At 40.3% G+C, this 21,098-nt stretch overlaps 2 protein-coding genes across 3 annotated transcripts in view; one reads left to right on the forward strand and one right to left on the reverse strand.

The window, feature by feature from the left end:
* chd6 (chromodomain helicase DNA binding protein 6) overlaps window positions 1-14,265 on the forward strand; it is a 105,891-nt gene extending 91,626 nt beyond the window's left edge. Inside the window, 8 exon segments of the mRNA XM_038696924.1 lie at window positions 14-165; window positions 1,713-1,970; window positions 2,927-3,559; window positions 3,594-3,600; window positions 3,764-3,996; window positions 4,981-5,121; window positions 6,358-6,462; window positions 6,742-14,265. Coding sequence (XP_038552852.1) covers window positions 14-165; window positions 1,713-1,970; window positions 2,927-3,559; window positions 3,594-3,600; window positions 3,764-3,996; window positions 4,981-5,121; window positions 6,358-6,462; window positions 6,742-7,992 — 2,780 coding nt within the window. The 3' untranslated portion in view covers window positions 7,993-14,265.
* A 3,660-nt stretch (window positions 14,266-17,925) lies between these two features.
* The window catches only part of rspo4 (R-spondin 4), a 36,082-nt gene continuing 32,909 nt past the window's right edge, over window positions 17,926-21,098 (reverse strand). For both annotated transcript variants that reach the window (XM_038696915.1, XM_038696917.1), the window contains exon 5: window positions 17,926-18,262. In XM_038696915.1, coding sequence (XP_038552843.1) covers window positions 18,144-18,262 — 119 coding nt within the window. In that variant the 3' untranslated portion in view covers window positions 17,926-18,143. The remainder of the gene's footprint in view (window positions 18,263-21,098) is intronic.

Consider the following 21,098-nt stretch of genomic DNA (forward strand, 5'->3'; position numbering starts at 1 on the left):
TCCTCTTTAATAGTGTCTGTGGTGGAAGGTTATGTGAGCAGCCCCAGGTTTGCAGCTCCGATTTCCATGTGTGAGATTCCTGACAGCCTCCATGACACCAGAGAGCCAACCATCGCCCAGCTGTTACAGGAGAAAGCACTTTACTCGTTTTCTGAGTGGCCGAAGGTACAGTGGTGTCATTGTCTGTTTAAGTATGTCTGGAAATTGTGCATGACAGGCATTGCAAAGCTGCTAATGTTCAGCACTAAATGTCAGTTCTCCCAAGCAACAAAACTTTTTAGTAATAAAACATACGTATGTCATGGACTAACTCAATTTTCTGTTAGTACATGGTATAATAACCATCAAATTTTATATTATTGTATTCCATGAAAACGGCTGCAAAAGGTATTTATAAAACTAAGAATTTTGTTTTAATTTGTTTGTTTAAAAATTAAAATTTCCTGATGTCTGTTAACTTGATTATTTAATCCTGGTATTATTGTTTGTGTTCATGTACTTTCCCCTTGAAACACCAAGTGTGTAGTCATGTGACTCCGCCCCGTCCAGTCCTGCTCAGCCTTCAGACTGGAGTCACAGGGAGATGTTAGGTAGCAGTCTTCACTTTCCAGCAGTTGTGGAAACATCAGACGGACTAACGGACACACTGTGACCTACACACATAGACTGTATACCTACACTGTACATTTACTGCCAGACTGACAACTTATTACTCGCCCGCCTTTAGCATCACTTTCTGCCGCTCACTCTCTCTCACTCATCCACTCACTTCACTCACTGCACGAACACTGCACTGCCCAAAGACCTGACTATGCTGCTCTTATAACAGCACCTGTCACTAGGGCTGGGAGATATGGCCAAAAATATTATCACAATGAAAACATTTCACATCATTCGATATCGGTAATTATCACGAAGTCTTTATTGCTTATTTTTTGCTCCTGAGTGAAAGTTGAAGAAACCAGATGGTTAATTGTGTGATTAAACTTTTTTAAACTTTATTGTCAGAACGTAACAAACACTTGATGCCAAACTGTGGATGACTTCACAAAATTATGATAAAATCTTTTTTCAAAACATATGATTAGTGCATCTTTTTTCAGTCCCTTTTCCTCAACAAAATAAATATCTTAATAGAAAAATTTGTTGCTCATTAGTTCTCTAGAAAATTATATCGCAATAATTATCATTATTGTTTTATTGCCCAGCCCTACCTGTCACAAATGAGGAGAGGAAGCTGAAAATCATTTGTTCCGCATTGATATTAAATAATTGAGTGAAATTTTAGTAGCAGCGGTCGAATAAAGGGGGGGAACCATGCCTCTGTAATGTGCACCTCAACATTACCTTATTAATTAACATTTAGATAATGTATTTGTGACATCTATGAATAAATAAACGCAGCTTTAATAGTTGTGCATATTTATAGTACAAACAAAGTGAAATATGAGGGCAAAAGACAACATTCAAAAATAAAATAATCGTTCAGTAATCGCAATCGAGGTGAAATGTTTAATTAATCGTGATTTTGATTTTAGGTGAAATCGTCCAGCCCTATCAAAAATGATACATCCTTAGATTTTGGTTTTAAATAAAAAAACTAAAGCAAAAATTATGAGCTCATTGTGTCAGACTTGGATTCTGAGTTAAGAAGAATATTATGATCCTCATGTCAGTACTTCGGTCCTATGCTGTTGTATCGCTTCCTGTAGGACCGGGTTATCATCAGCCGCCTGGACAGCATCTGCCACGCCATCCTGAAGGGAAAGTGGCCTTCATCAAGTGAACAGTACGACTCGCCCGGCTCCCTGGCTGCCAACTCCTGCCTGGCCAACAGTTTAGCCCAGCACCACCGAGCGGGTTTTCTTCCCACCACGGCCTCCAGCTCCGTCCCAGGCCAGACCAGGGTTCAGCAGACAAACTCTGGGCTGGGGTTCTCCATCCCTCCTCCTCTTACAAGACTGCCTAAGGTGAGAACATCCCTGTGACCCACTGAATGAATTAACTAGATTATTTTGTACATATCTGTGCATCTATCATCTGTCCACATTTATCTCCGCTATCTCACGCCATGGTTCATACATGTGGTGTCCAGTTTGCACGGCTAATTATGCTAATAGGGATAATATTAAGCTGACTGTAGACTCTGATAGCTAACAGGCTGACACTGTAAAGTGCTTCATCACTTTTGACCTGTACTTTTTGCACTCGCAAACAGTATTATTATTTTTTCAGTGAATTGAACATGTAATTTATGTTGCATCCATTTTATGCAAGTCTTTCTCATCAGGTATACCAATAAATGTCTATAAATATATGTTTTACACACACACTTATTCATATATATATTTAAATAATAGATGTTATGGCTCAACACATAAAAGATCTTTACTGAAGTGTCACTGTTTAGTCTGACTACAGAATACTAAGCTCTACTCAAACGTATTTGTCAGGTAGTGCTGGGCACCTCTCTTCACACCATCGCTTTGTTGCTTTTTTGTAAAGTTCCCCGTCTCTGTAATGTTTACTGTTGATATTATACATGATATCAGACTTGGGCTGGTAGTCATATTGTAAATAATTTCTTTAACAAGCACACATGAAGAAACTTGTATCAATTTAAAGATATGAATTTAAAGCATAATGTGACCTTAATTTGTCCATTTACACCCAATTTATAGTATCACATTACTTTTTCAGAGGTAAACAAGCTTTGGAAGCTTCTTCAGGCACCTGATGAATTAAACAAAGACAGGAAACTAAATCAACTTTTAAATAACTGTTGAGGTGTAGGCCTCGTGCTTTTACCCAGGTCTGGTTGATAGCCGCCACTGTGTTGTGTCTCAGTCCATATGTATGTTTAACAAAAGCCATCATCTCTCTCCCATTCTTGTCTACCCCTCACCCACCCTGTCCACCCTGACAGTACATGCAGCGGGGCGGGGCATGCGGGCGCGGAGCTTGGCGCCTCACCTCCTTGCCTCTCTTACAGGAGAGGCTCGTGGCTCCTCCCTATCTCCCCGAGCTCAAACGAGCGGGAGGTCGGAGGTCTTATGACTATGAAGCTGCTGCAGCAGCCGCTGCCAAGGTTTTAGCTGGGAAATCAGCATCGGCATGCCATACTGCTACCACCACAAGCTCCAGTGGGGCTACTCCAGTGGTGGCCCCGCCCTCTCATCGTACGGGAGCGATGTTGATTAATGGTTGGCAAGAAGCAGCCATTGATCTAACCAAGTCGTCTGGAGAAATAAGCACCACCAGTGGCATTGGGACAGGAGAAGCTGTGGTTGCACCAGGAATCAGCCACCATGGTGCTGGTGCTGGCAGCAGTCATAAGTTACCACCACCCCCCATCACAGCACCGCTGACAGGCTCTGTGGGAATCGACATGGCAGGGATACTGCAGGCCGGGCTCATCCATCCTGTAACGGGGCAAATAGTTAACGGAAGCCTGAGGGGAGATGACTCACTGAGGAGACGGAGAGGGAGAAGGAGAAACGTGGAAGCACTATACTCTGAGTTCACCAAGAGCAGAGGACTGCACCTCCCAGAGACACAGGTGGGTAGAGGGAGGAGGGCCTTTTCAGTGTAAGGGCAATTGTAATTCTCGTATGAGCTTCAGTGTGATAGAGAGAAACCACACCTAGGGGGTGTGTAGGAGAAAAAAGTCACAAGGTAATTAAAAAGGTGCATTCGAGAGGAAAAAAATGTTCCCGCCTCAGAATTTCAAAACATGTGTCTCTTTCCACCTGCAGGGCCGAAGTGGAGGTGATCAGCCACTCCTCTGTCTCCTCCTCTACCTCCTCGCCGTCCCCTTCGCCTTCAGAGCGACCTGCTGGCCCTCCCACACCGTCCTCTTCTTCTACGCCCACCCCCACGCAGACGCCCCCTCAGCCAGAGATCGTGGCCATTGACAGAGAGGCAGCCAGCAAAGGTCTGATCGAGTGGCTGAGACAGAATCCAGGCTACAGCATGGATCTCCCCACATTCACTCATGTAAGTTTGATGTTTTGATTATTTCAGCGTATAATTGCAATCAGCAAGTCCAGAGTCCCGGCAGCGTAAGAGAGTTTGGGTATGTCATTTTTTTTTTTTTTTTGGTGATAAGTTTGTTTTTATATAATTTATTCTTCGAGATATAGGTTTCTGTGTGTTTTTTCAAACATGTTCAGCGAGTTGTGACTTTTGGGATACAATTCTTACAAATTATGTACACCAGCTGTTTTAAGAAAACAATACATACAACTAGGGCTGCAACTAATGATTATTTTCAGTGTCGGTTAATCTGTTGATTATTTTCTCGATTAGTTTTTTGGTCTATAAAATGTCAGAAAATTGTCAAAAATGCTGATCAGTGTTTCCCCAAAACCCAACGTGACGTCCTCAAATGTTTTGTTTTGTCCACAACCCACAGATAATCAGTTTACTGTCATAGAGAAACTAGAACATTTTCACATTTAAGTTTAAGATTAATTTTTTTACATTTTATCTAAGCTGTAATCAAATATTTCTTCTTAAAAAAAGGCCTCATACTGATTAATCTATTATCTAAATACTTTTTATTGATTAATTTAATAGTCGACAACTAATTGATTAATTGTTGCAGCTCTACGACAACCTACAATATGCAGATTGTAAATATGATGTATTAAAATACAAACAGCAGTAACAGTAACCTCTGTTAATTATTTTTATTAATTAAGTTAATGTCAGCTTCTACAGAGTTTTGCTGCTCTTCTGTGTTTTTACGTTACACTAATATCTGGTCTACTTGTTGTATTGTTGGTGACAGTGAACCATCAGAGCTTGTGGTTTCATGTTAAGCTGCAGAATATAACAATGTGTGTGCAGCTAAAACAGAATCTGTCCCTTTTCTCCTTCATTATCTGTTGTGAGCTGCTTTTCTTGAGGACATATATCTAATTGATTCTCTCTTACTTCCTCTTTCCTCTGTCCTGACGTGTATTTCCCACTGTGCAGTCTGGGGCAGGTCTATTACATGGTTTTGTGGAGCGTCCCAAGCAGAGGAGGCATCGCTGTAAAGACCCCACCAAGCTGGATATCAACTCTTTGACGGGGGAGGAGAGGGTACCTGTTGTGCACCGAGGCACCGGACGCAGGGTAGAAAACACACACACACACACACACACACACACAGTGTATAAACATCAGTTGGTCTGTGTGATAAAGTTCAGTCATGGGAAATGAATCCACTAATAATAACGGCTGCTCAGGGGTGGAAATTAACTTTTTGGCTCACCTGCCAATGGGATTGGTAGATGAAAAAATCTGCCGGCCAAGCATATATTTTACCTGCCAAAATAATAACTTGCCTTTTTATGTCTTACATACATCTGTTTCACTTGTAATTGAGATAATAAGATATTCTGTTGAATAGAAACAAGCAAAATGATTTTATTGCTATTAAATGTACTTTAGACATAACAGTTAATTGTTTTATAAACTTACAAGATGCTTATTAATCATTAAACTTAAACCTCCTCCTCAACAGTCTAAATTGGTCTGCATGCATTCATGCACAAAAATAACTGTAGGTTGTAGTTTTTACGAGTACATCGTAAATCATTTTTTTGGTTCGCACAATCTATTTTATGGGGCAAATGCATGTGAAATACAACAATACAACAGCAACACATCATCTATCCTGAAACCGTGGCGCTTCTTTTCTTCTTGTTGTTTTATTGGCGGGTGCTGTTGACTTCCCTTCACTGTTACAGAGCTGTTCTACATACTGCCACTGGCTTTACCGGAGGGGAACATAGCAAACAGCGGGTATTTATTTATTTTTTCAAAGATTAAAAATACAGGAGATTTACAGGGAAAAAAGGGAGCGTTGACAGGTGTGCACATTACGGTGGTAGCTAACTAGCGAAATGCTAAAAACACTCCAGCTACTCCAAGCACGGCTTGACTGCTCCCGACTCCAATCCCCTAACACCCACTCCCTTACAAATCTACGCCAATCAATTTGAAGTAAGTAACCTGAAATGAACATAAACAACCACCAATGAACGCCCTTACCCGATTACACGATTTTAGGCCCCTTGGTACAGCGGGGCCAATTTAAGTGTGACACGCAACAAACAACAACGCTGATCTTACCAGTCAGTTACCGTCAAAAAGATATTATATGGCAATATCGTACCGAATACATTTACCGGCCAATGTGGCGGGTAGCCTTCCAACATTTATTCACCAAACGGAAAATCTACCCACATTTGGTGCTTGGCGGGTGTTAATTTCCAGCCGGTCTCCGGCTGCTACAAAATTGAGAAAATAGGAAAATCCTAAGAAATGTAAATCATTGTTCTGTTATGTTCTGTTCCTGCCTTGCAGCTTGGTGGTGCTATGGCTCCGGCCATAAAGGAGCTTTCGAGGTGGCTGGATGCCAACTCGGAGTACTATGTAGCTCCAGACTGGGCTGATGTGGTAAAACACTCTGTGAGTATAATACACTAACAATGTTTCAGTGACAGAGGCAGAAAATGTTGTGAACTTTAACATTAAATGATGATTTTGATTGTCCTTTTGGAAAAAAACATTTATTTTTGCTGAATCAACTTTCTTCTTCGTCTTCTTATTTTTACTAATTGCTATTGTAATTTAAAATCTCAAACAAAGATATATGTATTTCTTTCTGTACTTTGTCATACACCGTTACTGTAATCTACTAATGTGTAACTCCATGACCTTTAACCTCTTCCTCTTCTACACCTGCAGGGTTTCCTCCCTGAGGGGAAGTTCTCTCGGATCCTGACCGAACCAGTCAACAGAGACCCGGGCTCTCGGCGTCGTGGACGGCGGCCTCGCAGTGAGATGCCTAAGCCCCTCCTGTCTGTCTCCGATTCCGCCTCATCTGGCCTCGGCCCGCATCTCTTCATGAACGGTGGATTAATCGGCAGCATGGACTCCATGGTGGCCATGCAGAACCTCCGCAGTGGTATCCCTGGAATTCCCATCTCCGGGATCATGGCAGCTGGATTCCCACATGGTTTCTCTGCCGCCGTCCAAGCGGGAGGAGCTGGAGCGTCGGCAGAGGATGCCAAGAATGGGTTGAGTATGTTACCCATGATGCTGCATGGAATCCCGCACCCCCATGGGGCTGGGATCCCGCAACACGCCTTGTTCAGCGTCAGCGCAATGATGGCACACACGCCGCCACCACCTCCTCCTCACCCCAGCTCCTCCTCTTCCTCCTCATTGTCTGCTGCAAAAGTCACCACGACCACCGCACCGTCTACATCGGAGGCAGCCAGCCCCTCGTCGACAACGCCTGCGGAGAGAGAGAGCACCGTCTCTTCTGGCTCTGGTGGAGGTGAAAAGGACAGGATCCGGGAGGAGAAAGGAGCAGCAGAAGCCAACAAAAGACCAGGAGGGGCGGAGGCAGCAGCCATCATTACCAGCAGGGCCCATCTTGGCTCTGCCCATCTCGGAGCCGGCACCGGTAGCCATCTTACCTTCAACCCCTTCCTGATCCCGGGCATGTCCCACGGCCTGCTTTACCCGCACATGTTCTTGCCGCACGGTGGCATCATGGCGCTGCCCGCTATGCCTCCTGGTGCAGTAGACGGCTCTCCAGGCAGCCCCAAGAGGAGGAGGAAGAGAGGGCGGGAGGAGGGGGAGAGAGAGGAGGAGAGGGAGAAGGCAGCAACGGGAAAGGTAGAGGAGAGCGAAAGTACAGTTAAGGCTAGTATTACCTCCCACCTAGCAGCAGCCTCCTCCTCATCTCCTTCGATCCCCTCTACCTCGGCTCCAGACCCAGGCCTGTCTCCGACTGAAGCGCCCCAGACTGGGCAGGGAGATGGAGAGGATGGGCATGCAGAGCCCCAGGAACCAGACTCCCATAACCATCCTAATGGAGCAGCAACAGGGGAGAACGAGGAAAGATCAGAGGACACAGGAGGAGAGGCGACACAGAAGGAGAAGCAGGATACTGAGGAGCAGAGACAGGTGGAAGGAGAGGAAGCATAGAGGAGGAGAAAACTGCTGAGGACAGAGAGACAACCACTTCCTGCTCTCTCCTCCTGTCTCCTTCATTGCTCTCTCGGCTGAGCAACAGTGTAAAGTTTGTGCCGTGTCTGTCAGTCAATGTCCATGTAAAGACTTTTATTATGATGACTAATAATAATGATGATGATTATATTCAACTTGGTTATGTTTATATGCCAAGACCCCACCCACCTGCTCCACTCCCTCCTTGTATACAAAAACTAGTGAAGTAAGAAATGATCTTCAGTGTATTCTTCCCCTTCATTCTGCATCGAGACTGAGTCTGGAGGGACACTTCTCAACAGGAACACACACACACACACACACACACACACTGCAGGCAAGATGTGCTAACCATGGAGTGGCTTTGGCAGTAATATTGATCCGTTAATAAGCTCAAAGTGATCCAAGATTGTCTGTTGCAAAAATTTTGGTTTGGTGTGTTTGCGTGGACATGAGGATGAAGATGGAGAGTTGTGGCAGAGATGGTTCTCTTAAGTTAGATAGAATTTCTCATCACAGTTCGGAAATTAAGAGAAGCTCAAGCGAAAGAGCCTGTTCACCAGAGTAGTTGTGTTATTTTGACTTCTGGCACACTCCACCAAATTGAGTGATATTATTTAGATTATCTCTGTGCAATGTTCAAAATCATGCAGGCTAGATTAACGTGGAATGGTTACTTGGTAACGCTGAAGAGTCTGAACCAGCATTCCCAGATACATGTGACACTAAAACACCTTTTACTTCTCGATACCAGGGGGAAGACAGTGATAAACATTAACCTAATATGCAAGAGCTACTCAACCAATAAAACAGACAGCAGCCCAAATACATTTCAGAATGTAGCCCTCTTGAAAAGAATAAGTAAGTAAATTTTATAACATTTTTAAAAAGGTGCCGAATTAGGATTAAAAATTTTTTTTTGTTTCTTTCTGGCTTTAACCTACTAAAATTGAGAAAGTTGTGACTGTGATATTGATTAGAAGGTCAGAAAAGTTACAATACAAGTGAGGTTAAAATACCCCAGGCACGATTGTTGTATCTTAATTGTAAGATAGCATTGTCTGCCGGTCCCCTTCATTTTAGATTCACATTATTTTTTTGACTAGAACTTTATTATTATCAATGCTTATTATCAATGCTATGTCATTGCTGCTATAACTTCTTTTTAAAAGAAGTTCTGAGTAATGTAATTTACTCTTCACACTAGAATAATAATCCAGATTCCAAGAACAGGAAATGTTGAGTGCAACAGATTCAGAACAAGAACTCAACTTTCTCATTTGCTTTCATTGATAAAAGCAGAGAACAATCATGAGATTAATTTGTTTTATTACTTTTTAGATCATGTAAAGATTTTTTTTTTGTAACTCGGACACAAAGTCACTTTGATTGTCCCCCCAGTGTTTTAATCAGAAGAAGGAATGTCAAAGTTTAAAACTCAGTCAGGCCACCAGGGGGCGGTAAGAGCCAGATTTGATTGTATCCTGTCCTGCAAACACGGGGTGGGATTAGGGGGAAAAGAGGATGTTGTTTTTTTCTGCCATGGGGTTGCTTTTATCTGATCCCCAAATGAAATTAACTTACAGCAAATCAATGAAACAGTGGCTCATCACAAAAAGTGCAAAATGACCTGTAGCATTATGTCTTTCTTTTTTGGCCATACTGTCCCCTCTTCACTTTTTTTCTCAGTGTTGGATTCTTTGTTCAGAGAGAGATTATCTGTGTGTTGTCAACCATCTGTCCAGTGAAAGGGAATTGTCTGTTTTTTCGAATGGATAACAGAACAGATAAAACAGGAAGAGGAGGGATACAAGGCGGTGTGAATCACTCGGGTTGAGCTCTCTGTCGTTGCTGTTTGGCTCATTTCTTTTCCTCAGATTCGTTTTAATAGCAGTTCATATTAAGAGTTTTTAAATATGTAAATCTATCGCTGTATATTGCCTTTTTTTTCTTTCTTTTTTTTAAGCGCACCATTCTTTCTTTCACCTTTTTTTTTTGTTTGTTTTTCTCCATTGGGAAAAAAAAATACTTGACAAATGCGAGGGGGGTTTTTGCAGTGAGGTTAGTCCCAGTGTTTTCTGTATCAGACAGACTGTACTGTACATTAAATTGATGCAAGTTGCTGGTTTTCTTCAGTCTTTTCAGAACAGGGTCTGTATTTTGGGGGTATATATCAAGTGTTTCTGTTTATGACGTTGGACTTCACTTTTTTGTTTTCATACACGAAAACATTATTTTTGCACAATGTCTTTTTGTGAATGTTAACCTGTTTCTGTACTGTCTTGTGTTTCCTTTGTGTGTGCGTGAGTGTGTGTGATAATGGGAGAGACTGTGTCTGTGTGCATGCATGCGCACACGTTCTGTTGTGGAGCTGTGTTTCTGTCTTGTCCTTACAGGTCACATTTCTTGTTGGAAAAAAAAACATAGTTGTTGCCTTGTCACAAGTTTGTGGCTACATATAATTTATTATTTTACTTTTCTTTTGCTTTGCCAAACTTTCACCAAATATGACATCTTTCTCTTAGTTTCATTATGTATTATTCAAAGTAAAAATGCCTTATTTAGCTAGTATTTTTTTTGTATAGATGTTACATCTCCATATAGAGACATGTTACTGTGTTTGTGTTCAGTTTGTCCTTTGCCTGTATGCGTACACGGCCTTGGTGATGTGCATTACCTTCAAAAGCCAACAGTAATGTGAAGGTTCCACTGTCCAAATCACTACCTTGATTTTTCAAAAAGTCAATCCCTCAAAGCACAAATGGAGAGTTAACAAAAAGTGACTGTTTTCTTACCAGTGCCTCTAAAATTACTTTAAATTGTTTCTTTTTTGTGGACTTCACTTGCGCACTATGTTGAAATCACGTTTCCATAGTGACCTCATACTTGGGAAAGTGACAAACATTTGGAAATGAAGCTCTTGTCTTGAAGTTGGATTTCACCATTAGCAGATGATGCCATGCTGTTCACTAAAGGGGAATTCTGTTTTTTTTTATTTTTCAACCTGGGGCTTATATTATCTCTCACATTTGTCCACTATGACTATTAGTCATGATAATATTTTACTCACAACTCCATTGTAGAGATTTGGAAAACTCAAGCAAGCTGTCATTCAGGGTGAGGAGTGCAGGCCTTCTACAACGTTTGAAACAATATCAAACAGAAACACTTATTTGTGTCCGACCAAAAGTAAACACACAAAGTGAGAACTGCATAGTACAGTGGAACCACTTCTGTGTCAATTTGTCAGCACTTTAGCCTTCCCTCTTAACAAAACTGCCCTTCACACAGCTCAGAAGAAGTATGTAATGTCATGGTTCAGATGTGGGCAATAAATAGAAACTGAGAAGAGAGCGGTGCTGTGGTTTATAGTCCAGTATTATTTCAATTTTAGGCCTGTGCAGAACTCTCAGCAAACATGACAAAAGGGTTCATGTTTGCAAGTTTCTGAGTTGCAAAATTACAATGATATGATACGGAGGGCTCAGATTGTATTGACTGAAACTGTATGATACATGGATATGAATCCTGCTATGCAATGTACTACAGCAGTTATAGAGACATCCAGAATACTGTTGTCTATAGGAGGTTCTTGCTCCTTATCCTGATCACGACATTCTTACCAGCGTTCAGTTTCTCAAATCTCTCAAACGGAGGCGTCGAGACGCAGTTTGTGAAATACAGAATTTTCCTCTAAGCATGGTCGTTTAATCCCATACCATTCTCTTACTGCATGAGGCCTTCTGTTTGGTATCTAGCACATCTAGGGTGATAATGCACACATAGTATGTATCCAGCTCAAGTATTTGATTGTCCTTGTGTGATTGTTGAGATTCCTGGAGAAACATGCATCAGTAAATCAGAAGGCAGTTCTTATGCACCACAGCTAAATTATCTGAAAGGTTTAAAAGAAATGAACAAAAAAAAGCATTAATTCCACAGCCCTTGTGTGCACATCCTTTCCTGTTACTGGCTTGTTCTTGTGTAAAAACTTGAAACAAACTCATAGGTGGAGTATGTGACAGCAGTTGGTCAGTCAAGGCGATGGCTCTGTATTGTCTGTTCATGTCACACCATGCCTTCTTTAACAGTGTTCTTTCTTTTCATTGACGTCCTTTTGTTAACTTAAATGTTTTTCAGAACGGTCACCTCAAAATGTTGTAAACATTTATCTTTTATCATAAATAATGTATTTATTGTATAGTTCTCGTCTTTACATCGTTGTCTCATGACTGATTAATGGCTGCTTTTGTTACTCTTGCAGGTCTCCTGAAAGACAAAAGCATTTTGGTTCACATGGAAGTTAAACTATCTGCTTTTCTTCGTAGCCCTCATCACAGACTAATCTGTTTGTTTTTTAGATGTAATTACATGATAAAGAATCCCTAAAATACCTGCTTTTTATTTTCCCAACACGGGGTACTGAGCTATACTGTGTGTGGCATTCAATAATAATCCAGTCTAAGTGGAATTATTGGGCAGAAAGTACTTATACACAAGTATATAGTAATAGTATACTTTCCAAGGACCAGGGTGCTGCTAACAGTTGTTCCAAATTATAAGATGTACACTTTTGTTTTTTCTTACTACATTTTAGAAGAAAAAAATGACTGAAAACTATCTGTCTGGAGCAGGCATGGCAGTTAATCAAAGCAGGCACAGATTTACACAATTTAAACTCTACTTTGAGGGAAAATGTCTTACTTTGCTGTTGTTTTCTTGGTTTAAAGAAAAAAAAAAATTTAAATACTGGATTGTTTGTCATGTAGATCCAGTTCCAGTTGCAGAACCATCAATTAGATAGAAAATATTTACATTCATTCATGCCAGTTAATGACTCACTAAATCAGAGGACAGATGCTGAATTTCGTGACCTATATTATTTTTTTCCTCTTCGTGAATTCTAAAACGTTTTGTCTTTAAAATGATAATGCCAGAGAAATGTTTACCATCTTGTCACAGGTTTTTAGCCTGATTAGTTCAAGTTAGCGGGTAACCAAACCATCACATGCTGGTTGTAGTGTTTGACTTGCACATGAGAGACATGGTTTTGACCGCCTGCATTACCACCATCACACTGTTCTTGATTACATTGGGGGCTGCTGGGTTTTGTCTTTGGTTTGAAGACTGGCCTTTATTTATTTGGAGGGTCCATGTTCAGGCCTTCTAGTTGGGAAATATCTGCCCTGCTGATGTGTCCTTAAGCAAGACACTGTATCCCTGTCAGCTGATTAGTAGATGACTGTGACCGTTGACTTCCTGGAGAAGGAGGCCAGTTTTGGTTTGTAATAGGATGAAGATCATAAAATCTATAACAAAGAAAGAAAAGGGGAATGTAGCCAGGTCATGTGATATTTTGTAACTCTCAGAGAGCCGACAAAAAACAAACGCACTCCAAAGGTTTTGCTCCGATTCTAAACACACAAAAAACAGATGTCACAAAAAATTTAAACCTATTTTGCCTTGTGAAAAATACTTAAATACAAAAAGGGAGAATATCGTGGTGTTCCGTTTAAATTAATTGCAGGCTGGTTTCACAGACACTGAAATACACCCCATGTAATATTTAAATAATGTGGTTTAAGACAAACTTCTGTGTTCTTGTAATTCCTGCTGACAGTAAGCTTACAAAAATGTATTAAAAAAAGAGCTTGCACACAGTCCACCTGAATAAATCAACAAGAATTCACCTATTAAAAAATATAATAAAGCTACAGTGACATTCATTTTACCCATGCATTTATCTTGAGTTAGTTATTAGCCTTTCATTTTCAAGAGGAATGCTGAAGGGAATCTAACTTCTGAAGCAAACTCAACACGATCATTTGTTAGAGAACAGCAGCACAACCTGCAACAACAGTTGAGTCAACAAATACATTGACTGAACTGAAGGGGAGCTGGAAAATACCACTTTGTCCTTATTCATGTCTGTGAAACCACCCACCTCGCATTACAAAGACGCGGCAACTTAAATAATATGTGACTGTTCACAGCCACTGAACCAAGCGCAAAGTAATTCACAAGGATGTTCTTTTAAAAAGTGGAGAAAAGACAACTGGCTGCTCCTGAAGTCAGAAACCTAGTCATTACTAAGTAAGTTATGTGGTGGGGTTTTTAAACTTTTTCCTTTATTTTTCTTTCTTTCTTATTTGTAACTATAGCTCTCTGTATTCCCATGTGGACCAATCTCATGAGTCAGAACATGGTATGTGTGATCTTTTATTGTGCAATAAAAGATGACTTTCAACTTTCTTTTGTCCTTTGAGTAATTCATTAACTATGTGGAGATGTTTGGCAGAATTCTGTCTGTAATTGCTGCTGTAATGTCTGGATTTTGTGTCGATTTTCAGGTTTGTTGACTGTGATGAGTGTGACCGTTCAATGAGTTTCTCTGACTTCTGCACAGTGCATGCTGGGAAAGACTACAGTGGCCCTCTAATGCTGAAAAGGATTGAGCAGGTAGAGAAAACAGTCAGAGTCAAAATACTCTATTTAAAAGGTACAGCGTCTGTCTTTAACATTTTACTGAAGTACAAAAGTCTCAACTGTCAAAACAGACAATTGCTCATTTCAACTAATTTGTATTACTGGATTAGAAGTAATTATGCATTAATGTGATCAGTACTTTAATGTTGCAGCTGGTAAAGGTGGGGCTATTATTAACAACAACTTAATCTATTATAATACATCAGAATCAAAGTATTTGTTGATTATATTAATGTGAATCTGCAAAGTAACTGGTTACTAAAGCTGTCATAAATGTAGTGGAGTAAAAGAGTACAATATTTTCCTCTGGATTGTTGAGTATAAGTATGAAGTTGCATAAAATAGCAAAAAGTACAATGTAATTACCTCCCATTTGTACTGTACATTCCACTAAAAGATTTACTAAAAGCTTTTTCTGCTCATATCGTCTTTTGTCACTTAATGTGTCTCCATCCACATTTAAAGGTCCAGCGTGTAGGACTTGGTGGCATCTGGCAGTGAGGTTGCAACCAACTGAATCTCCCTCGCCTAACCCTCCCGTCCAAGCATGTAGGAGAAATATGGTGTGGAAAGGCCCTCTAGAGACAGTTTTTGGTTTGTCCACTCTGGGCTACTGTAGAAACATGGCAGACTCCATGGAAGAGCACCCGCTCCCTCTGTAGATATGAAAGGCTCATTCTAAGATAACGAAAACACGTTTCTTATTTTCAGGTGACGTATACACTAATGAAAACATTAGATTCCATTTCTGCCAAGTCTTGCACACTGGTCCTTTAATACTCATGTTTTAGATCTTTTACTCTCTCTTTTACGCTCTAGTTTCTGATTAGTCATTTGAAGTTACTTCTGTTAAAGCTGGGGTAGGTAATGTTGGAGAAACTAGCAAGAGACATCTAGATTTTTGTAGTATCGGGATGTAAAGGTAATTTCAACAAATATACAACAAAAAATGCTTCTGAAAATTAGTTCCTACCCCAGCTTTAACTTTTGTGAGTTTAAACTGGGTTACTTTGGTTGACCTGCTTTGCATTTAAATATAATGCTACTACTGAAACTACAATTACAATATATGTTACCTATCTTATCTTACCTAAAATGTAACACCTCAGCCAATTTCAGCCCTTTTTAAATTTAGATATCTTGAGTTTAGTTTTGAGGCAGAAATAGTTGGTTGTACATTGTATATCACTGAGGAAGTACAGAACAAAAACAGTGAGTGCTCAGCAGCAAAGATTGACACAAATCAGTAAGAGGAGAAACAATTTTACACTTGTGATATTTGGAAGGACTCCTCTGCTGTCAAAACCGCAATCTTAATATATGCAATTAGGAATTCAAGCATTTTTAAGTAGGCTGGACTGAACTCAAGTCTGCAAATAGTTATAGGTTGGCAGTCCGTAAACACATGTAAATTAAACTTTTGATTGTGGCTGCAGCATCAAAATATACAATTACTGAAACTTACATTCATGTTGTGTAATAAATCCCATTTAGTCATACAAATATTGATAAATATACAATTGACAGAAGCCAATGAACAGACATAAGATAGTTTATAGCACTGAAAAAAGGAGGAACACCCACATCTTCAGTCATGCTATACCCTTAGCTTTACTTTTGTAATATCAGATAAGGCAGGCAGATAACGCTGGCGAGTTACTGAATACATTTTTTCATATATTGAAAAACATGACAACGAAATACTTGTAAATGTGATTTAAAGGCCAAGTGTGAAGTTGAACTTGGTAACAAGTTTCACTGTGTGGGAATTCCTTCTTTTTTTTTTCTAAAATACAACACACTTGTCAAACAACATTTGTCAGTATTTACAGCATTTCTAATTAAACAAAAGGCATCAGGAAAAAGTGACACTGACTTTAAATGAGATGATTCAGAGGCCAGAGTTTTAAAAAAAATGACTTGTAATCATGGGGAAATCGGGAACTCGGCTGACATATTGACAACTTCACTGAGCAGCTTCTCTGAATTTAGATTTGCTGAGTGATGAGGTCCAGGTGATTATTGGCTTATTTTAATTTACTTTTTTCAAAGTTTACTTTTATACTGTGGCTCCTCTGATTTGGCAAAAAGGCTCACAGGAAACTGCAGGTAATATCACCAAAATGATACATTCAGAAACTGTTCACTAACTGCACAATAGAAGATAGAATAGGAGCCTGTCATCTTTAATTTAAAAATTAATTGTGTGTGTGTTTGTATAGTAAATTAACATTATTTTGGCCACAATAGTTATCATCAAGTAAAGTGCAATTTATACTTCTGCGTCAAATCGACAGCGTAGGTGACGGCGGAGGCTACGGGGCTACGCAGAGGCTACGCCGTCGAGTCGACGCGGACCGTAAGCTCTGTGATTGGTCGGCTGGGTAGCCTCGCAATGCCTCCAAGCCGACCGGAAGTACCCCGCGCTTTAAAGTAACATTTACTAGTGGCCAAAATGGCGGCTGTAACACAGTGAGTCAATATATTTTACCGTCGCAACCCGAGCGAAAAGACTAGTTTCACTATCAGAATGTGATCCATTCGGTCGGTAACATTTGAAAAGGCTACACCAGCCGCACGTTTACCGGAAGTTAGCCCGCTCGGCGCCATTGCCGACTAGCATTTGGGGGTGTAATTGCAGAATGACGGACACACCTACGCACAAGTATAAATGCATGGCTACGTGCGTAGCCTACGGCGTTTGTACGCATGTAGACCCTACGCAGGAGTATAAATGGGCCTTAACGCCACACAATTCATGACTCCCCAAAATGAGTGAAGCGCACACATCCTCGAGAGGTGGATTGAGAACTTATTGCAGTTTAACTATTCAGTTAAAGCCTGCGTAATCAGCAAGTCAAATATGTGACTTGCAGGATTATCAGGTTTGGTGAATTAAAGGTTTTTGACCACTGTTAATGCTTTGGAGCAATGTTTTTATGAGCGTTTTGATAGTCTTGTGCTGCTCATGAAGGCACACAGACGTGTGCATGCAGGTGACGTTTTACACCATTCCGCATAACAGGTGGCAGTAACGTGTCAAGAACAATTGGTGCGTTTGACTTCATGCAGTACTGCAATAAGGCATGCTGGTTAGGAATTGTCCGTCACCCTGTCACATGACATTAAAACTCGCGGAAGCAAGGCGGCTGCTGTCGCTGAGGCTAGCGGCCACAGTTGCTTTTCTCCGGCTGCACAAAGTTGGAACCACCTTCTGCCTAATCTCGTGGTATTTTTCCTTGCAAATGCCGTCAAAGGCAGTGAAGAAGTCAGCAAGCTAGTAAACATGGATATCAAAAATGCAAATTTCAAATTAGGGCTTTGTGAGTCTTCTGACTTTTGGCTAAACAAGAAATGTTAAATTACTAGTGTTAAATTAGCTAGTTTTTTTGTTTGGGCTACCACCAAGTTGCAAAATTTCTCAGGTCATAAGAATTTTAGTTAACTTTTATTTCTTAATTTTGAGTTTCCAGTAAACTAAATTCTGATGAATGCATTTTAATAACATTTCATATAATACAGGCTGATTGAAAACATAATAATAAACAATGATTTGGTGTCAGATTTCAAAACTGCAGCTGATATTCCAACACGTATCAGGTGTCATGGAGAGCTGTGCGTCTCAGGCTGTGTCCACCTCGTCTTCACGGATCGTCGTGTTCACGGGCAGCGTCTGTTGTTACGTTCTGCGAGCTGGCGTGCAGCCGTAATCGTTTTCTTTCCCTCTTCCGTCCAAGTCCTCCTTTTTTATTTGTTCCTCTTTCTGACAGATAAAAAGCAAAGTGAAAACAATAAGTATTACAAATATTTTTGTTTCGGTCTGCAATTTATTTTGCTCATCGCACATCCGTATCTGGTTAAAGTTGCGTAACTGCCTACTTATATATTATAGTTTATAAACAACCTCACCTCAAGCACACATGTATAAGCACAGCAATGCTTCTGTCGCCCCTATTAGTATCATTTCCATATGAACAAGCCTGAGTGAGTGGCAACTCAATGGATTTGTTTGTTTCCTCCGTTTCATTAATAATTGTAAAGCATGGCAGATATACTACATACAATGGAAATGTGTCTCCATATATTCATTTGTTAAAAGATACAGCAACACCTAGCATTGATTTGGTGACCAGATTTACTTTTAACCTACATCTATATTACTTACAACCAGCAAATCACTCAATCACTGCTTACTGGGACATTTCTTCATTAACTTTAGATATAATGGAGTCCACAATTTCAGGTTTTGCAGTTCAAACAACAAAGTCAAAGTGATGTTTGATTTCTTCTCACTTGTCCATATTATCTAGTTTCGGGAGGTATTTGTGAAAATGGTGTCTCAAGCCTAGTTGCCCAGTCAAAATTGGAACTTGGAAGTTGACGTGAACACATTTTACAAGTTGGGAACTCATAATTACAACAACATAATGACAACACAAATGCAAGATACACAGTAAGCTTTAAGCCTTTAGGTGAGTGTTTTCCACAGCAGCACTTGACTGACAGCAAGCTAACAAACTACGTTACTAAGCTGCTAATGTAAGGCAGGTGTTCTAAGTACAGATGGTACAAAGCAACAGTCGCTAAACATTGTTTAACTGTCTCATTGGCCTTTAGAATAAAGTGATGTGAACTATTATAATGCCAATTAGGGCTGAAAGATTTTGGGAAAAATCTAAATGTTATTTTTCTGCCAGATATTGCGACTACGATTCAATTTGCGAATTTTTTTTTTTTACTCAAGTTTCGCTAAAGTTCAATAATCAATGCCAGTCTATTTTTGACAGAAGCCACGTCAAGCAGCACAGAGCACATGAACCTGGCAGGAAGTCAGAGACACAACGGCATATCCGGTCAATTTTCAAAATAAAACACCTTTTGCAGACTCTCGATCGTACATCAACAATAAGCACAGTTAAAACAGACAAAAAAAAGAAGAACCAATTTAACTAAGTAGCTACTTAACCGTGATAGAAGAACAAAAATCAAGTACGACTAAACAAATACGCAAAATCTGAAAGTCAGTTAAACGCTCTTAGTCTGACATGCTCCATGTGGATATGTAACGTTAGCCTGCAGAGAGCAGAACAGAAAGTTAAATTTATTCGTTTAGCTGACGCTTTTATCCAAAGCGGCTTACAATAAGTGTCTTGCTCAGGGACACATTGGTGGAGGCATCTTATCCACTGCGCTATCACCACCCCTGAAGCACACAAAATGACAAATTAACAACGTTAATTTTAACGTTAACGTGTAGGCTAAACATTCCGCTGCTGAAACACAAAACCGCGGCACTGCCGCTGCCTGTGTCAGTTCAGCTGGCGCCATTATCCCACGTTTTCCTCTAACAAGTTAGTTGTTGTAAAATGTACACCTGTTCTGATTGGTGAGTAGGAACGTAACAGGAGGCGCATGGCGCTTATGAGTGGCGAACAGATCTGTCACACAAGGAAGACAATGGAATGAATTTGTAACTGCACAACTGTTTAAAATGGATGTATCCATGTATAGTTTTTGAGGGTAAACCTCAAAACCAAAATGAAGACACACACACTAAGTGACCTGGTTTACATTTACATTTATTCATTTATCTGACGCTTTTATCCAAAGCGACTTACAATTGCTATACATGTCATAGGTCGCACACCTCTGGAGGGGTTAAGTGTCTTGCTCAGGGACACAATGGTGGATGTCTCACAGTGGGAATTGAACACAGGTCTCCCACACCAAAACCAAGCATCTTCTCTATGCGCCACCACCCCTGGTTTCCTCACACTTTGCTAGACTAGATCAGAGTTCACCTTACACACTTAAATCTCAAACCCCCTTGAATTGGTCTAACAAGCGTGTGTGTGTTTCACGGACCAGAGGCTACTTCCACCTTACCAGACCTGAGAACTCAAACAGCTGGTCTGCACCTTACTTTTCAGATGACAAGATTACATGTTGGCTTGTCGGTTCATGGTCTGTGCAGAGTCCAGATTTGAAAGTGTCAGTAAAATATTCTCAGTGATGTATTGCTGCTTTGAATCTTGGGAAATCTTGGTCTGAAGTATCCAGGAACAGAAAAGGCTTTTTAAGTCTCTTCAACAGAGATATGATGTGTTGCTTGCTGTGAACACACAGATACGTCAGATTTTATGTCATCTTAAAAACCTGAGGACTTTAGATAAAAATTTTATTTGGTTTGAATGTGAATAAATGTTTTGATATTTCACAATGCATCATGACATATCGGGTTTAAACTAATCCATATATCTGATATAGCTGCCTCATGCTATTTAAGTGGGGTTTAGGCTTGATAGAAAATGTGGTTTTGATGGAGCGCTTCAGTCTTTTTGGCTCGGGTTTAAAAGTGAAATAATTTTCTGTAACATACTGTACTGAGGTTGATTTAGGGTTTGGTTTGACATCAGAGAGTAAAAACAAATACAGGCAGAAATGCAGGAATCAAGCCAGTCTAAAACATCCAGAAGAAGAGTCCAGAAATTACCTTTTAGGTTCATTGATTGAACCAAACAGTCCTCTTATGTCAAATTGGTCAGCCAAAGTAAACTTCAGAATAAACATAATTCAAATTATAGAAGATACTTGAATTT

Source organism: Micropterus salmoides, unplaced genomic scaffold, assembly GCF_014851395.1.
Source record: "Micropterus salmoides isolate LMB-PRFRI ecotype aquatic unplaced genomic scaffold, ASM1485139v1 Ms_hic_scaffold_4, whole genome shotgun sequence".
Taxonomy (NCBI): domain Eukaryota; kingdom Metazoa; phylum Chordata; class Actinopteri; order Centrarchiformes; family Centrarchidae; genus Micropterus; species Micropterus salmoides.